Genomic DNA, 16,930 nt, shown 5'->3' with positions numbered 1-16,930 from the left:
GGGGGGGGGGGGTGATTTACAGATGTGAAATCACATGTGGATCGTTTGATTTGCATAAAGGTCAGGACCCACTCACCGACCCCACTGTTAGAGAGGCAGTCAAGCATCTCGTGTGGAGCTTTTTCTCTGACCTTCTGTTAGTGGCATTCATAATATGACTCTTGTGACTTTATGTGTAACTGTCAGGGGCAACTGGGACGAAGCACAGGAGACCAGGAAATCTGTTCTTTGTTCTTCCTCCTGTCTGTGACGACGATTACATAACCCCAACCTCCCTTACGTAAGTGTCATTAGTCACCTGGAAATTTCTAATTGTAAAAACGCATCCAGCCTGAACTACTGGCGGCACAGGTGGCAAAACAAAGCCCCACAAGCTGTAAAAGGTCCAAGTTCAGCTTAGACTGAACTGGAGGTTTCCTGTCCCCGAGCAGCTCCTTGTTTCTCCATGTCCCTGCTTTAATCTGAACGTCTGCACTGCTGCTTAAAGTATGACTGAGGAAATCAAATGGTGCAGCTTCACACCACATGTCAAGTCAGGAGCCGCTTCTCAGCAGCATCGCCAGGGCTTAGAACGGACCAGCTGGTGCGGCCGAAGCTGCGCGCATGAGCCAGTTTGCATTTGCATGTCAAGCTATTTCATTCTATGCCCATAGTGCATTCACTGGATAACAGTTACATTAAAGGCAATGGAACTGTCAACCTGGTCACGATGCTTCAGATGCATGAAACACAGTTAACTACGATGAAGTGGAAAAAGCATCTGTCACTGTGGAACCACATAATCTGCTCTCTGTCCTCATTTTGTGCAGGTTCGCGAGTTCTTAGACTCAATTCTCTGGCAAAAATCTCCTCCGCAGGGCTGTCGCTGTGGGGATTTAGGAATCTTTCTCACGCTGTCAGCCTCTTCCTGCGCGCGTCTTACAGCAGCAAAACTCCTCTCGTGTTTCATATCGGTGGCATTTCTCCAGACTCCCCCTCATTATCGGGCCACATAGTTAGATCCAGGCAAAGAGCCACTCTAGCATAGCGAGATCATGCCAATTAGGAGGAGAGAGGCAGGTCTGAAGGAACAAAATGGGCGCTGAGAAAACAAAGCCTGGGTTTAACCCTGTAGTCGTTAAGACTCTTGCTCACCGCATAGAGCAAGCACAGAGTTTAAGGGGAATCCTGATAAAATACTAAGATAAGGGATTTCGGGGGTTGAGCACGAGGAACTAAACTTTTTTCAAACAGCACAATGAAAGAAACACCTAATGGATGCCTGCAATGAGCTGGAAGATGGTTCATGGGCTGAACCTTCACCAGACAGCGTGTTTTAACAATCAGCCACGTGGAACCGGGTGCGAGAAAGTTTGACGACTCCCTGACCCGACTTTAAATTGATCCAGTGTATTTTAAGCTGCTTTTAACTTCTGTATTTACAGATGCACAGCTTGACGCAGCCTCCAAACCACATTGTGTCTACTTTTATGCTAAGCTGCTACGGCTCCGACCAGATCAGTCCAATTCAACCGCAAATAGCCTGAATGTTACAGCGTCACCGGAGCGTCTGTTTAGCAGCGAGCTAACGTGCATCATACACCGCTGCACTCTGTGGACGGTGTCATGACGAGCTGCCCTTTAAACCGTTTAAAGAGATGCAGGGCTAAAGGAAGCGCAGCGTCAGAGCCTCTGCAGCTCTGTTGCCCACATGTCGAACGGAACAGGTGCAGAGACGCGATACCGCGGCGAAAACGCGCTGCGCGCTGAGCTGTTTTACTGCAGGATTAAAGCACAATCCTGGTTCTAATATTAACTCCAGGTCCAATGCGTTTTGATGCTGCCGGCCTTTTACAGTAACAGACACCAGTTCACTGCTCCTCTGCCTCGTGACCCGTTCAGGATTGTTCAGTCTAACAGCTGCAGATGCTGGGATCCCCGTTCCTCCCTCCAGATACTGTCAGACTCAGATTCAAGTGTGGGAATGGATCCGCGAGTTGAGCCAAATGTTTCTAGCATGAATAGTGCAGCTTCAGCCTCTCTGTGTCTTTGGTAATAGCATTTATTTTATTGATGACCACATATCCGTTACTTAAGGTGGTTAAACGTGCATCATCCGAGCTGACACACAGTTTTCTTACACACAGTTGACTTCAAGAGCCCCAATTTGGTTATGTTTAATTCATCAGGCGCCATCGCTGTGTCTGGATTAGACAGTGGCTGATGAATATGGATCAACGCGCTGCCTGCACACACACACACACACACACACACACACACACACACACACACACACACACACACACACACACACACACACACAGAAGAAACTGAGCCGTTTCCAGTCAGTCCAGGAGCCAGACGCATGCACAAAGCTCCGGCCTTCAAATTATGTATGAAGGCAGAAAATGTGCTCACCTCATGCATGTGTGTGAACAGTGTAAATGACAGGAGGCGGTTAAGTAACACATCAACCTACACGTGCTAATCTGCAAACTATGCATTTAGATCAAATGCAGAGTTAAGTCAATAATCAGTCCCCTTGTGTAGAGTAACACACACCAGAGAACACATTTAAACTTAAGGTTGACAAACAGTCCTCCTCTTTGTTTTAATTAGCATCACAGAGAACAGAAACTCTCCCAGTGGGTAATGACTGGTGCTGGGAGGGAGGGGGAGAGTCTTGGTCCAGAGTTTAATTTAATAGAGTGACAGACAATGATTTCACACCCAGTGCTTGTGTACTGTTCTGGCTGCTATCACACAGACGACGCATGAATCATCGCGGACTCGTGATGCTGCACGACCTATTAGGACCCAAAGCAGCTCGTGCATGAGTGAAATGCAATAAAATCAAAGCCAAATCTGAACTAATGCCACAGCGATCATCTGGGTGAGTAGTGATGTTCATGTCAAGGAATCCTAATCATCATTAATTAATTGTTATTTGAACATGACTTCCTCATGTTGATCTTGCTCCTAATGAAGTGGTGACATGCTCATTCCTCTGGCAGCAATCTGCATCTCACTGACACTTAATTAAAAATAAATAACATACTGTTGGCAATATACTCTATGTTCTGGGGCAAGACGGATGATTTAGGTGCCTGGTTTTCATTTGTGAATAAGGCAAATGTTAAAAGAAGGAACGCCTTGGCCGAACACTGTACGACACACGCCGCGCTTATCGTGTTTAATATCCTGCCATCATTAATCTTGTGTTTTGAGTTGGGAAATAGACGCTGCATTTCAGAAACTCATAATAAAATAATGTTTAATTAATGATGATTAAAACTTAATGTGTTGCTCTTTTTCATGATTTTACATGCATGACTTTATGATTAATGTACCTTTACTTTATGAAGAAGTCATTTTAAGTAAACATTGTACAAATCCAATGACCATGTAGACATGTTTGTCCACATGTTTACACATAATGTGACTTAAAAACAAACTTGATGATAAAAGCAGTTTCACTCCCAGTAAATGAGTTTTGATTGAAATGGGAATAAAGATGCTCAGACTGGGACACTGGGTCCTGTCGGCACTCAGGATTCCCTCAGGTGGTGAATGTAGCATGGATGTGGATGAAAGTGGACCAACATGCTAAGAGGAAACCTTGCTACCTCAACTGCTCTCTGGTGGGTGTTTCACAGGAAATCAGACGAGCAGCGCTGGACAGCAGACTCAAAGGCGTCTGTCATCCGAGAGACGGGGGAGAAGCAGACGAAGCCAATAACCAGAGCGAGAACATTTGACAAGCTTGGATGCTGAGGTGACCCTTCCTCCTCTTCTTGTAACATCATCCTAACGTTATCCTTCCTAACATTTCCCCGTTCCCCTTCCTTCCTCCACCCACTCACTCGCTTGAGAGAACAGACGCTGTTTTGATTTAAGAGGCCACTTGAGGTCCCTCATGGTCATATCAAATGTACAGTAGGAGGCTTTCACGTCATCTGAAAGCTTTTTAAGACTGACAGCTATGAAGAGCAGGAAGTGACCGAGACCAATTCATGCATGTTTATCCTGACGATGGCTGGATCCTGGTGAAATGAGCCATTGACTGTAAGGACATTTCTGTCCAAACGTGCTGCGAAGACGCCCCCTGCGCCTCGTAAAGCTGCAGCTCCTCAAGGCCATGCAGAGCATCATTAACCCGGCAGGGATCAGGAATAAGTAGTAAAAAGTACTCAGGGAAGTAAATGCTACGTCTCACCTTTCTCTTCCAATCCATTTGTTCAGCGTTATCTAAACTCTAGAGCAGCTCTAGGAGGCAGGTCTGGAGCAGCCAACGCTTTCTGCATCAGGAACAACACTGCAGCTGAGCAGTGGTCAAACCTGGGCTGATTCTCATTTCCTGACACAAGTGTTATGAACTGAATCTGTACAGATGTGGTAGAAAAAAACAAAAGCATCCACTGACCGCATGAAGGCACTGCTCTGCTCCACTCAGCGCTTTCAGCATCAGCCAACAATAAGTTATGACAGATAAGAATAAAATCAACCTAATAAAGGCTAAATCATTGAAATCCGCTGCTCTGCTGTTCAGTGAGTCTGGGTCACAGGAGTCTTTGACAGCAACCTGGGAAAAGTCCAGTAACAAGTCTCCAAACAGCTCAGTAGTAAAAAACGACTTCTTCATATATGTGTTAAATAAGCTGGAGCTCATGGACTGTTTGCCAAACATCATATCATTATGTTTTTGACCTGCATCAAAATAAAATCTGATGAGTCCAACAGGAGTCAGACCTAATGTTATGGCTTTAATCAGGACAGCTGCTGTCAGCATCAGCATTCATCGCATTGTCTGGATTGACAGGTCGCTGCAGCCTCTCTGCTCGTCCGTCTCACGCTCTCGTCCGGCAACGCAGCCAACAACGGCGTTCCTTCACCCCAGACCACTGCTCACACGGACATCGAGGCGCCGCACCCGGCCTCCCGTCCGTACACGCACGCGTACGATGCGGGCGCTGCATCGGCTCCATCCGGTGCCATCGTGGCCTGAGTCACTCTGAACTGTGTCCACGATCACGTTCCACGTCACGTTACTGTACAATACAGACGACGCCTCAGGTCAGCGATTGTCTCACATCAATTCTGGTGACAGAAGCAATAAAGCGGCATCAGGAGGTTATCACAGTGAAACGGATGGGGACTGTGTTGGTACAGTGAATTAGCCAGTGTACTACTTTAGCTGCAGGGGCAAACAGAGAAGTTGTGCATATTTCTCTAACTAGGCCACAGGGGAGGTGGAGAGGGAACAGGGCGCTGCTGAGGAGAGGAGGGGCGGGAGGGGGGGGTGATTGTCAAGACACACAGAATTCCCACTCTGCTTTGTGAGCAGAGGCTGAACGTGTGAAGCGGAGGGGGATGAAAAAGAGGAAGAAAGCACGAGATGGAGAAATAAGCCTGCGCGTGAGAACAGGGCAGACTTTAAAGACGAACAGCATCAATATTCAGCCTCAGCGCGAAGCCGAGCTGCAGCGGGATTCCGGTCCGGTGTCTCTCAGTCAGCGATGCTGCAGAGCTGTTGGAACACTTTTCTCCCGCTTTCATGCGGAATCCACAGAGAACCGGCAACGCACGACGCGCACACGCAACACGCATAACGCGTACACACCGTGGACACGCACACGCGTGGCGCGGTGACGCTGCATTCAGGGATCAGCGCGTTCCACGTCACCCTGTTGTTCAAACGCTCGTGTGGAGGGGGGGGGGGTTGTGTTGCTATGCAACCAGACGGTGCTGTTTCGGAACATATCCATCCACTGCAAAGACGGAATGCATGAGTGTGCGTGCGCACCCACGCAGGAACGCTGGGAATCTGTGGAGACAGACACAAACAGAACCGCGGCCTGTTTGACGTGTGCGTCATCGCACCGCGAACCAGAGTTCTCCCTGATCTATTCCTGTGGCTCGATCAGCTGATCGGTGATTCAATTTATTCAGAACAGCCACGAGACAAAGGTCTCGTTCTTGAGCTTGACACAATTTCACACCAGGGATAAAAGTTTGTTTCTTACTGTCATTCTGATGACAATTCACACAAATGCATCAATACTTCTGTTATTACAGTATTTATTGCCTCCAAGCCCTTCTGCATTAGAGCAATATATTTGGATTTGCAAGTCTTTGCACACGCGGTCAGATAACCCCAACGTCGTACTGTGATTTTCCTTTCATTACTACTATGGTAACAGTGACTGGGAGCACTGACAACTTCACATTAAAAACCTTAACAGCTCAATAACATGGTCGTCCCTACAGGAACCAGGCTAATTCATCAGTGTTTGCTGAGGAGCAGCACAGAAGGCAGTTTTAGCTCATCCTCAGGACTCCATCAGCCCTCGTTTCATTATCGGTGCTGTATTGCAGATACTACTAGGGCTTTGAATAAGACGTCTACGTCCAGTTGTTTCTCCTAATCGCTGCGCTATTAGACGTCATTACGGACAGAGTGGTGAATGTGTGTGGGGAATTATCCGCCTGTGCCGAGCCCTCGGAAATGCTTGTGTCCAGGGCACATTGGAGGACAATGAAGGGGCAGCGATCCGACTGGTAGGTTCCCGTTCATCTGCTCTCTTACGTGCTGAGTGACGGCAGCCGACGCCGTTCTCCAGCGCAGGACCTGGCAACGCAGGACCTGTCAACGCAGGACCTGGCAACACAGGACCTGGCAACGCGTCGCGTCCAAACACTTGATCTTGCTCATCTGGCGATCGTGATGGGCTCAGACTCCTCCCTTTCTTTGCCATCCTTCCCGGTTCATTCTCTCACTGCAGAACTTGGCCCCTACTCTTAACCAGCCTCCCCTCACCCTCCTCCCCCCCTCACCCGCCACCCCTCCCCTCTAGCGCTGCTTCTTCAAAGCAGCACGCAGAAGTCTACAGCAGCTCAGCTCTTGAAATATAGATTTTATTGCCTTTGGGACGCGGCCTGCTCCTTTGTACATTTTCCAACACTAAAAAACACTCACCGTCAAACCACCATTTGAACCGCTGAACACGAACTCATTCACACAAACACGGCTCTCATTACTCCCTTTATCCTTTCATAGTCATCAAGTTGATGCTAGGAGATCAGAAAGGAAGCGCCTGCAACATTTACTAGCGTCCTTTTTCCTTAGCACTAGACCTCGTAGTAGAGGTAGGTTTACAGAATCCATCCAACCCCAACACATACAGACATCCACCCACCTTCAGCAGGGAAATTTAGCATCTCTTAACTTAGAACTTAGAGAACTTCACATGGAACCCAGCACCATGCTTTTCACCTATTCCACTCCTATTCTGACTATTACACCATGATTCATGCTGATAACTATCTGTTGGTACAGTGTATAACCCAGCATGGAGGCTTGATGGAGGCTACACCTTCAGAGCTGGGTGGCGAGAGAGTAAGAATGGCTCGAGGCTTTCTTTGAATGTGTACATGTGGGCGCCTCAATTCTGTAATAAGATTAGAAACGATTCTGCAAACTTACACAGCCCTGCATCAAACAGTTAATAATAATTCTAACGGGACAAAAAACTATTTACATCCATCCATCCATTTTCTTAACCGCTTACTCCCTAGTGCGGGGTCACGGGGGCGCTGGAGCCTATCCCAGCTGGCTACGGGCGAGAGGCAGGGTACACCCTAGACAGGTCGCCAGTCCATCGCAGGGCAACACATAGACAGACAACCATACACTCACACACTCACACCTACGGGCAATGGAGAGAGAGTCCAATCAACCTAATGCACTCTTTGGACTGTGGGAGGAAGCCGGAGAACCCGGAGAGAACCCACGCAAACACGGGGAGAACGTGCAAACTCCACACAGAAAGGCACCAGGGCCGCCTCCGGGAATCGAACCCAGAACCTTCTTGCTGTGAGGCGACCGCACCACCGTGCCGCCCTAAACTATTTACACTTCATCCTTAGTCAACACGCGACGAAAAAATGTCAATTAAGACAAAATCAATGTGCCTCGACAAAACAACAAAATTGACCTTTTTGCTAATTAGGGGTGGATGTGGAGTCAACACACAGAGAAATCGATAGACACAAGTTCAACCAGTAGGTGAAACCGTGCTTTGGTGGTAATGACATTATAAAAAACATTAGAAACCACCCACTGGTCTCTCTGTGGAACCCAGCAGCTGACTTGGGCACGTCCCAGTCTTTGGGTTCGAACTGAAGCACACGATGCGTTGCAGCTGATGTTGGAATCACCTCTCACAGGAGCTGCTGCTCGCGCTGTCCTCCCAGTGGTCCCCGTTCACTCCCATCTCTTTTTAGCCCTTTCTTTCATTTTCCATCATCCCCTCTTTCATTATTGATTAGTTCAAAAACCCTCTTATATCTCAAAGAGCGGCCCTGCCCTCGCTGAGTGCGTATGGGAGTGAGCATTTCTATATCAGCATTATCTCCAACCTAGTGGGACTTCGGGACCAATTTTGCTACATGGACATCATCCGTTGCTGGGTGTGTTCATAACTGCGCTGACCCTGTTGTCAGGGCGACAACCATTATGTTGTCATGGAAGCACTCCGGCTAATGGAGGAGCCGTATTAATGATAATGGCTGTCCCACCACCCTCCGTCTCCCCTCCTGCCTTCACACATGCATACAGATAAGAACAGTAAAGAGCTCCATAATCCGTCTTCCTTATTCCTCAGATGATAGCCATAAATCCATGACACTCTCACCCGGCCTCCTTTCATTTACTTGTTTGTCGTTGCACATTCATACAAAATTGCGGAGACAGTGACACAACAGCTGTTTACTGGCATCATTTCATCTACTGATTACAGTTTTATTGATGGTTTTTGATCGGTGAGCAAAAAGATGCAGACAAAGGATGATTTAAAGGCATGGGACATGAAAGACAGATACGTGTATGAATTTACAGAACACACACAGGGCAGACAAATCTTTGTGTGCCTATTATAGAAATGCTACCAACAATGTATGACTGCAGATGCAGGATCAGGATTTGGTGTTTGTGAGGTCCTGGGTTTTTACCCCTGTGTGTACCTGTTCTCCAGTCAGTGTGAGAGCACAAAGGTCGGCTGGTCTTGGTAATAGATATTAGAAGTCATACATGTCAGTCATGTCAGAACACACTGCTGAGAGAATGATGGATGTCTGACAGGTTAATATGCAGCGCCCCAGTTTCTCCCTCCGATAGACTGTTCCACGAGTACATCCAGCACAGTAGGGCTGGGTAGAGATTGGATGTGTAGCTTGGCAAGTGACCAGATTTCAGAAATAAATCCAGCATTTATGCAGCCATGTCCTGCAGGTCCTTTTCACAAGATGGATATTAGAGATGGAAAAATAACTCAATGCATTTTATGATTCCTGAGCTGGATAATGAGTTAAAGGCCACACTTTTGCACAGGCTGTGACTTTGTCTCTCGATCATAATAGGAGGCAACACGTTCTGGATGGATCTCTTAAGGGGATGAATGTAGAATACTAAATCTAGAGCAAATACTATGAGACAAGTGTGAAACTGGATGCTGGGACTTCACGTTGTCAGGTGGTTCTAAGCTGCTCTTTCTGAAGCCATCTCAGGAATGCCTTGCACGTATTTAACTGGAGTCACAGAAAAGTTCAGACATCAAGGTCACTGTGACCTCAAGCATGTGATATGTAGGGCTGCAACAACGAATCGACGATGGATAATAATCGATGATGGAAATTGGTCGATAATGATTTGCCGTTATCGTCAAAGTTCAGCGTGTGGTTTGTAAATACTACAGCGACACAATAGAACGTAAGACTGAAACACGTGTCGCGGATGTAGCAGCGGTAACGAACGCTGTTTATCATCACGTGAAGACACTTCATGAAGTGCTGCTGTGTTAAAAGTCACTTTGTTACTTACTCTGTTCCGTCACAAGCGTCAGCTGGATGCGCGTCATCTCGTTTGCTGCATAGTGATGAACGGCGTCACCACAGAACAGCACAACTTAAAGGGTGCAGACACTAAATGTAACAGCAGCATTAACATATGACAACGTGGTTTTTAGTGGTTTTCACCGTTGCTTCAGAGCCAGAAGGAGCCCAGGAGTCTCGGTGTGGAGTTTACACGTTCTCCCTTGACTTCATGGGTTTTTTCCCACAGTCAGGTTATTGGAGCTGCAGATCTTCACACACTCTATGCTTTATATTTTGGATATGGAAGTTTTGTTATTCAAATGCTGGATTTTGTGTTTGGTTTGAGATTTAAAGTCAAAATCTAAATTTACTGTAAAAAACCCTCATAAGGGATTTCTAAATGGCAAAACATCAAATGATTTTTTAATTTTTTTTTCATCAGATGAACTGATTAATGTAAAAAAATTATCAACAGATTAATCGATCATCAAAATAATCGTTAGTTGCAGCCCTAGTAATATGTAGTATGTAATTCTTAACACTCTGAACGCTTATGAAGGGGAAGAAATGTCCATTTGGGCTCAAGAAATGACAGATTGGACAAAAGTCAGTTTGACCGACACCTCATTCACAATAACAAGTCTTTAGGAAGGTCGAGCTGAGATGAACAGAACATCTCACTTGGAAAAACTTTCTTGATGAATGAATTTCATTCTGATGGTAAAAAGTCACTGTGACCTGTGTATGTCCTGTTCTCATCACCGCAGGACCTTAAAGTCGAATTAAATGACGATTTGGACAGTTTCTCTCTTCTTCGATTTCGCCTGTAGTTGCAGTAACCTGTCCTGTTTCCTGTTTCCCATCCATCTGATTGTAGGATGACACCTTTACTAATCCACAATGCATGAAAGCCCTACCCAGTAGATGCAGAGAATGACCTTGGAACATTCAAGTAGCTGTTGCAGCCCTTGCGTGTACATTAGAAAAATGAGGCCGACAGAAAGCCATACATCCTAAAAGGCTGGAATACATTAGAACTCCTCCTGATTGCCTTCCTGTTTTCCCTACCTGAGCCAATGGCATTATAATTTATTATCCCACCACTGGAGCTCAGCAGAATGGTCTAACCTTAAAGACTGAGTCCACTGATGAATACCTAAACGACCTCCTCCCGGAGTTCTTTCCCCCTTCCCTCCCTCATCAGCTGCTTGATTTTCTCCTCTCCCCCATTTGCTGACTCCTTAATGGTCTCTTAGAACAGCCGTCTTTTTTGAGCCACAGCCTCCTGTTGTTTTCTGTCCCGGTAGCTCTGCCTCGTCCTGTACCACTTTGTCCCGCCCCGCCTCCTCTTGCTCTTTTCATCTCCCCCTAAGTGAAGGACGGTGGAGGTTAGAGCTGGGTGGTGGCCTGCGGGCAGAGCAGGCTCTCAAGGAAAAGGATGCTGCCTGGAAGTGTCGTTGTGTTTCTGACCACTTGTGTAGTAAAGGAGTCTTTAATAGCTGAGTTCGGTCTGAGTCAAGTGCATTTCGTGTGGTTCGTGTGTACCTGTGGCTAGGAATTGGCAGCTTAAGGATGTATAGGATCCCACTTAGAGACGGATGCACATGGAGCAGAAAAACAATGTCATAATAGCTTTCAAGTAGCTTACACAGAAGAAACTTCTAGAGAAACTTAGCTCCTGTTACATAAACACTAGGGTTGTGATGTGATACATTGCTGCTGAACTATAGTAACGCTCACAGGCCAAACTAAGCTGTAACCTCATCAAAGAGGTTTTCGATCTAACCCATTTACCAACAGGAAAAGAATGAGAACATCTCCTAAAATGGCAAACCACGGCTTTAAGGCTAAAATGGCTCGCTTGAGCTTGAATGAGCTGCGTCTCTGAACAGCCTGCTCTAATGTCCAGCAACAGCTGAAAAGAGGGTTTCAGTCTAAACAGAGCGGTCTCGGTCCAGATTGATGGGCCCTTGGGAGCCAGGAGGACGCTGAGTCTGAGGCCCAGAGACATTTGGGGAGATGCAAAGGAGAGGGGGGTTATAAGGAGAGCAGAGGTTTATAAATATGATGTGGAGCTTTGGTGCCTCTCCCAGAGGGAACGGAGGACTCAAACTGGGCCAAAGGCAGGCCACACGCCACACACACAAAATCCAGCCACGCTCGAAAGCAGTCCAGGTTGTGCAGACGTCAAGACCACTAGGACTGCAGACAGTTTGTCAGAAACCAAGAGAGAGAAGCAGACAGAGAGGCTGGACTGAGGCAGTTCATTAAATTGAGTGTGAAGGGCTGCAACAGGCACTTTAGATCCGATTTTTCTCTGCTAGACGAGTTGAATGTATCTACTGTCAAAGGTGTCATTACACAAATCATTGTCTTCATAAAGCCACTGAGCACAATGAGTGTGGCGATAATGGACGGGTTTAATTAAGGGATGATGTCACACAATCTGCCCTATGGAGGATAACTTATGTCCAGGGATTGTCATTGTCTTGTTGATTACATTGTTTGAGTGTTGTTATCACAAGCGCTGGTTTGGAGTGAACTCAAATCATTAAGCAACAATGCTGTTTAATGGTTCCTAACCTGGAGTAAGCTACAGCATCACTTGATTAACTAAGTGATGTGCATGAACAACTGACCAGTTGTACTAGTCGTACAGTGTAAGCCAAAGTGCGTTACTATGCTTTTTCTGTTTTTTCTGCTCTAACACTTTCTCTGTTTTCATCTCTGTCCTCCCCACCACAGCTGTTTACTCCTTTGCAGGCACTTGAAGACACTCTAAAGTATTGAGGCCTGCCCTCAGGACCAAATGCAGTGAACCAGTGGACACAGACGATTAGTCACACGGTTTTAGACATTAACCTTCATCAACATCTCACTCCTGTAAGCCTGTTCTCCATGGCTGCGCGTCCATGAGTCTGCGCCCATTTGAAAATTAGATAAATATGACTCAGTGAATTATGCTTGTCATACATAATGTTTTGTGACAGTGCGTTAGCGAACTGAGATAATCTGGATGGTGAGTGTACATGTGCATTTGGGCTAAAACGGGAAAGCAGCCATCCTCAGTGTACCTCTCCATCTATCTCATACTTTCCACCCCTGTTCTGGATGAATCACACTCACCCAGCCGTGGATACCTGTGAAGAGCACTTCAGCGATGCATTTTCTCCAAGATACTGCAGCCGCTGGGCATAGGATCGCTGTGTTCCCTGAAATATAAAGAGCATACATAAGGAAAGCATTTGAAGACCAAGTAATGTCACTGTCAATGAGGTAAGGAGCTGTGAAAGGCAATAAACGGCCAATATGTGTCTTTACATGTTTAATATCGCTGTAAACGTTCAAGTTTTGTGTTGCCTCACATAATTCCAGCCAAACGTATGGCCTTAACTTAAAAAAAACCACATGCCGATAGTGTAAATTAAGGAAAGCTACTCAGGTACAGCGTTAGAAAAATAGATCTTAATGGGCCAGATGTACCCTTTGGACTGTTGACTCTGCAGCAATGGTAAATGGGCCGCCAGTCACAAGGCTAGTTGACTCTAAATCAGGCATTTGGCAGAAGGGCGGACGAGGAGGACGAGGAGGAGGAGTGGAAAGATGGATCAGGAAGAAAATAGGGTCAGAAAGATGTGGGGGTGAAGAGAGAGGGACAGGAGGACCGTGAGAGGAAGAGGGGGAGGCAGGACAGCGGCACGACAGGTGCATAAGGAAAAGAGATGGATGGATGGAGAAAACTCAGCAATGCTGCACGTTGGTTATGAGCAGTGAAGAGACGTGACATTGAGGAAAAAGGTGGAGGGGCAAAGCTGGCAAGAGCATAAAACCTGGAGAAATGGAATATGAAAACAGGAGAGAGATATTACAGGAGGTAGGGAAACAAAGACAAAGATTTGGCAGGAGGAGAGGAAGGTAATGTAGTAGAAGGTGATGAAAATCTGCTGCCTAAAATGGAAGGGAGGAAAGAGGAAATAAGGATAACGGGAGGATGTAAAGCTGAAAGGTCAGAGGTGAGGAGGAAGGACAGAAGGAAGTCCGGGATGAAAAGGATTACATAAGGCTGCTATATTGTCGCATCAGCATTTTAAAATGGCTAATGAATGCCCGTCTGCTGTCGATGTAATGGCATCGCCCCATGCTTTGGCTTCGATACAAGGCAAATGTGGCAAAAATGAGGGCAGCACAGAGGAGGGCAGAGGTTGGACACAGCAGGGAATTAGAGCCAGATCCAGGGAAGGGCGCTGTGAGGGCAATGATAAAGGTCAGAGGCTGACACATCACAGAGGTGGACGTAACACGGTTGATTTAAACCCAAAACACAGTAAATTACAAAGCCAGCTAATGAACACAGCCTGATAAGGACCTTCAAGTTGGTTATAGTGGGACGTCCTCCTCCGTGGGATCACTGTAATTACGGTTTGCCACAGGGCAGCCTGTTGATGCTGATGCGCTAAAGTTATCATAGAGATTTACAAGTCAATCCTTGACATGCTGGGAGGAAACTACAGTCAGGGAGGAACAGGCGTATGAATAGTTTAACAGGAACGTGAGCAGATGATCCGCATCCAGAAGCCACTCTGGTGAGAGACGTTTTGTTAAATCTCTATAGGGACAAAGAACATGTATATAAATACATTTGAGCCATTATCCCACATATGATTTCCTGTACTATATATTTTAGTTAAAATTCCAATGAAAACATATGTAACTGATATCTGTACGTGTACGAATAAATATATGCAATAATACGTTACATAGAACTGACTGAGTTCGAGTACTTAGCATTGAGCTAGCCGCATTTCAAACGCCAAACTAACTTCTTCATAAAAATTTAATTCAGTAATAACTCATACACTATTCATAAAAACTGCGTTACCCTTCATGGCTTTCTTTGGACCGTTTGACTTTTTGACTAGCTCCAGGCTATTTAATTTACTACATCAATCTAAAAATCGGGAGCACAATTTTCACTCAACTTCCGGTGCAGGTGAAGGCGCCTGAACCCCGGAGAAGTAGACGCGCCTTTTCTCCAGGTTCACTCGTTTTGTGCGCATGTGTGTTTAGTTCAGTGCTGCCATCTTGCGGCAGAAGGCGTTACTGCAGCAAATCATCGGCGATTCGGCGATTCGAAGTTTGAACTTAGCGAGTAGCCGTAGGAAAACTCTAGCGTCGCCTAGCAACAGACGGGGTTTAGGGGGTGCTCGCCAGACGGATTGTCGTGAACCAAGGGCGTCTATTTACTTTCTTTGTGCAAGCGGAAGCCTCGATGGCTTCAAGCAGCTCGTCTGTGTTTCTTCTCACAGTCAACGGACAAATTGAGGGCGCGAACGTGAGCGACTTTGCCTTTTTCGTTTAGCGTTAGCCTGGAAGCTAACAGCAGTTAGCTTGCATAGGCTAATTCTCGAACCACGTTGCATGTTTAGTCTGTACAGAACGAATGTCTTTTTGTGTTTTAGTTTCCAGAGTACGACAACCTGTACTGCAAATACTGCTTTGTCTACGGACACGACTGGGTTCCCACCTCGGTGAGTATTTGTTAAAGGAGGAGTAATTGTTTTTATATTAACATACAACTGTTGCCTCGAAGGTTCTAAGTACAGAGAATCTTCCGTAAAGGCAACTGTAAACCGACATGCATGGAAAATAACAGCAGAATAACGTCCCATTTGCATAATATATAGTCTTCATATAGTTGCATATTCATCACGTATTTGCTCATAACTGTACTCTGTCTTTTCAATTAGAACAGTTCCATGGCGGTGATTCATGTGTTACTGTTCTGTATGTGCGGTTTGCTCATTCTCTACATTCAGACAGTTTCCGTGTCTAGTTATGGTCTGAGTCCATTGTTTTTCTGCAGGGGCTGGAAGAGGGCATCACTCAGATAACCTGCAAAGGCAGTCAGACGTCGCACAGGCTCATATGGAACTTCCCACTGGAAGCAACATTTAAGAGCACAAACCCGTTCGGATGTAAGTGTTGCACATTCTGTTTATTCGTTTATGGATTCATAAATTCTGGTTCTTGATCACGGTTCCATTTACTTCACCAGGGCCTCAGCTCGTGGTGAGCGTGTACGGTCCAGACGTGTTCAGCAACGACGTCGTCCGGGGCTATGGAGCAACACACATTCCCTTCACGCCTGGACAGTCAGTATTACCTCCAGTAGCTGCGCTTATTTGTTAATTACACTTTGTGGTATAAATATTATTCCTGCCAAAGTTTCCATGAAGACAAATCATGAATAGAAGCGTGTGATTGACTGTTTGTTTGTGTTCCCTAGACATTCACGGTCTATTCCCATGTTTGTTCCTGAACCCACATGGAGACTTCAGAAGTTTACTAGGTGAGTGTTTGTGTTCAGCTCTTCCTGCTTCTCAGTAGCTGTTGACTTGTACCTGCTGCGTAAAGCATCTGTTCTGTTTATCAAATACTTACTGCTCCTGTGAGTGTTCAACTCCTGCTGAGGATTATGCCTTTGTACGCATTGTCGTGAGACAGATTCCTAACGCATGGACAGAAACACACAAACATTTTCAGTTGCTTTGTATTAACTCTTATAGTTGGCTGTTGGGACGTCGTCCAGAGTACACAGACCCTAAGGTTGTGGCCCAGGGTGAAGGCAGAGAAGGTTTGTTTTCCTAAACCTAGTTTCTTAATTACACAGAATAACTGTCTACAATTTGTTCTGTACCATGTTGTACATTTCTGCTTCTACTGTGTGATGCTTTTTGATTTCTACATTGCAGTGACAAGGGTTCGGTCCCAGGGCTTTGTCACAGTCTCCCTTCACATCATGACCAAAGACATGAAGAAGCTGGGCTACGACACGGGGCTGTCAAGCGCTGCCAACGCCCAGCCGAGCTGGTCGACAGAGGAGCAAACACACGCGTCATAACAGTTTTACAGGCAGTTGTGTGTACAGAAGCTGACAATACTCGAATGGCAAAGTCACAACAGTTTTTTTAGCAAACATCTTATTAACTGTTTTTAATGTAAATATTTGTAGCGCTTGTCTTGAAGATTTTTACTTTTTTAAAATAAACTTATTAATGCACTGTGTTTCTACCAACTGTTT

General features: G+C 46.0%; 2 protein-coding genes across 3 annotated transcripts in view; one reads left to right on the top strand and one right to left on the bottom strand.

Annotated features, from left to right (window-relative positions):
* The window catches only part of cacna1ha (calcium channel, voltage-dependent, T type, alpha 1H subunit a), a 91,053-nt gene extending 76,194 nt beyond the window's left edge, over positions 1–14,859 (bottom strand). For both annotated transcript variants that reach the window (XM_055510937.1, XM_055510938.1), the window contains exons 1-2: positions 14,729–14,859; positions 12,976–13,061 (exon numbers count right to left, since the gene is read on the bottom strand). The gene's annotated coding sequence lies outside the window, so the exon portion shown is untranslated. The remainder of the gene's footprint in view (positions 1–12,975; positions 13,062–14,728) is intronic.
* Positions 14,860–15,005: 146 nt separating this feature from the next.
* On the top strand, positions 15,006–16,910 carry b9d1 (B9 protein domain 1). Its single transcript, XM_029159771.3, has 7 exons — positions 15,006–15,181; positions 15,309–15,377; positions 15,713–15,824; positions 15,905–16,001; positions 16,136–16,198; positions 16,416–16,483; positions 16,602–16,910. Exons 1-7 carry the CDS (start codon positions 15,119–15,121, stop codon positions 16,748–16,750), a joined length of 621 nt encoding a protein of 206 aa, XP_029015604.1. The 5' UTR covers positions 15,006–15,118; the 3' UTR covers positions 16,751–16,910.
* Positions 16,911–16,930: the final 20 nt, after the last annotated feature.

Source organism: Betta splendens, chromosome 8 (assembly GCF_900634795.4).
Source record: "Betta splendens chromosome 8, fBetSpl5.4, whole genome shotgun sequence".
Lineage (NCBI taxonomy): Eukaryota > Metazoa > Chordata > Actinopteri > Anabantiformes > Osphronemidae > Betta > Betta splendens.
This window is presented reverse-complemented; position numbering and strand designations above follow the sequence as displayed.

Bases quoted from the DNA above. Each gene is read 5' to 3' on its own strand.
- b9d1 (XM_029159771.3), top strand. From the start codon at position 15,119: ATGGCTTCAAGCAGCTCGTCTGTGTTTCTTCTCACAGTCAACGGACAA. The intron at 15,182-15,308 runs GTGAGCGACTTT...TTTGTGTTTTAG, and splicing joins GACAAATTGAGGGCGCGAAC to TTTCCAGAGTACGACAACCT. The intron at 15,825-15,904 runs GTAAGTGTTGCA...TTACTTCACCAG, and splicing joins GAGCACAAACCCGTTCGGAT to GGCCTCAGCTCGTGGTGAGC.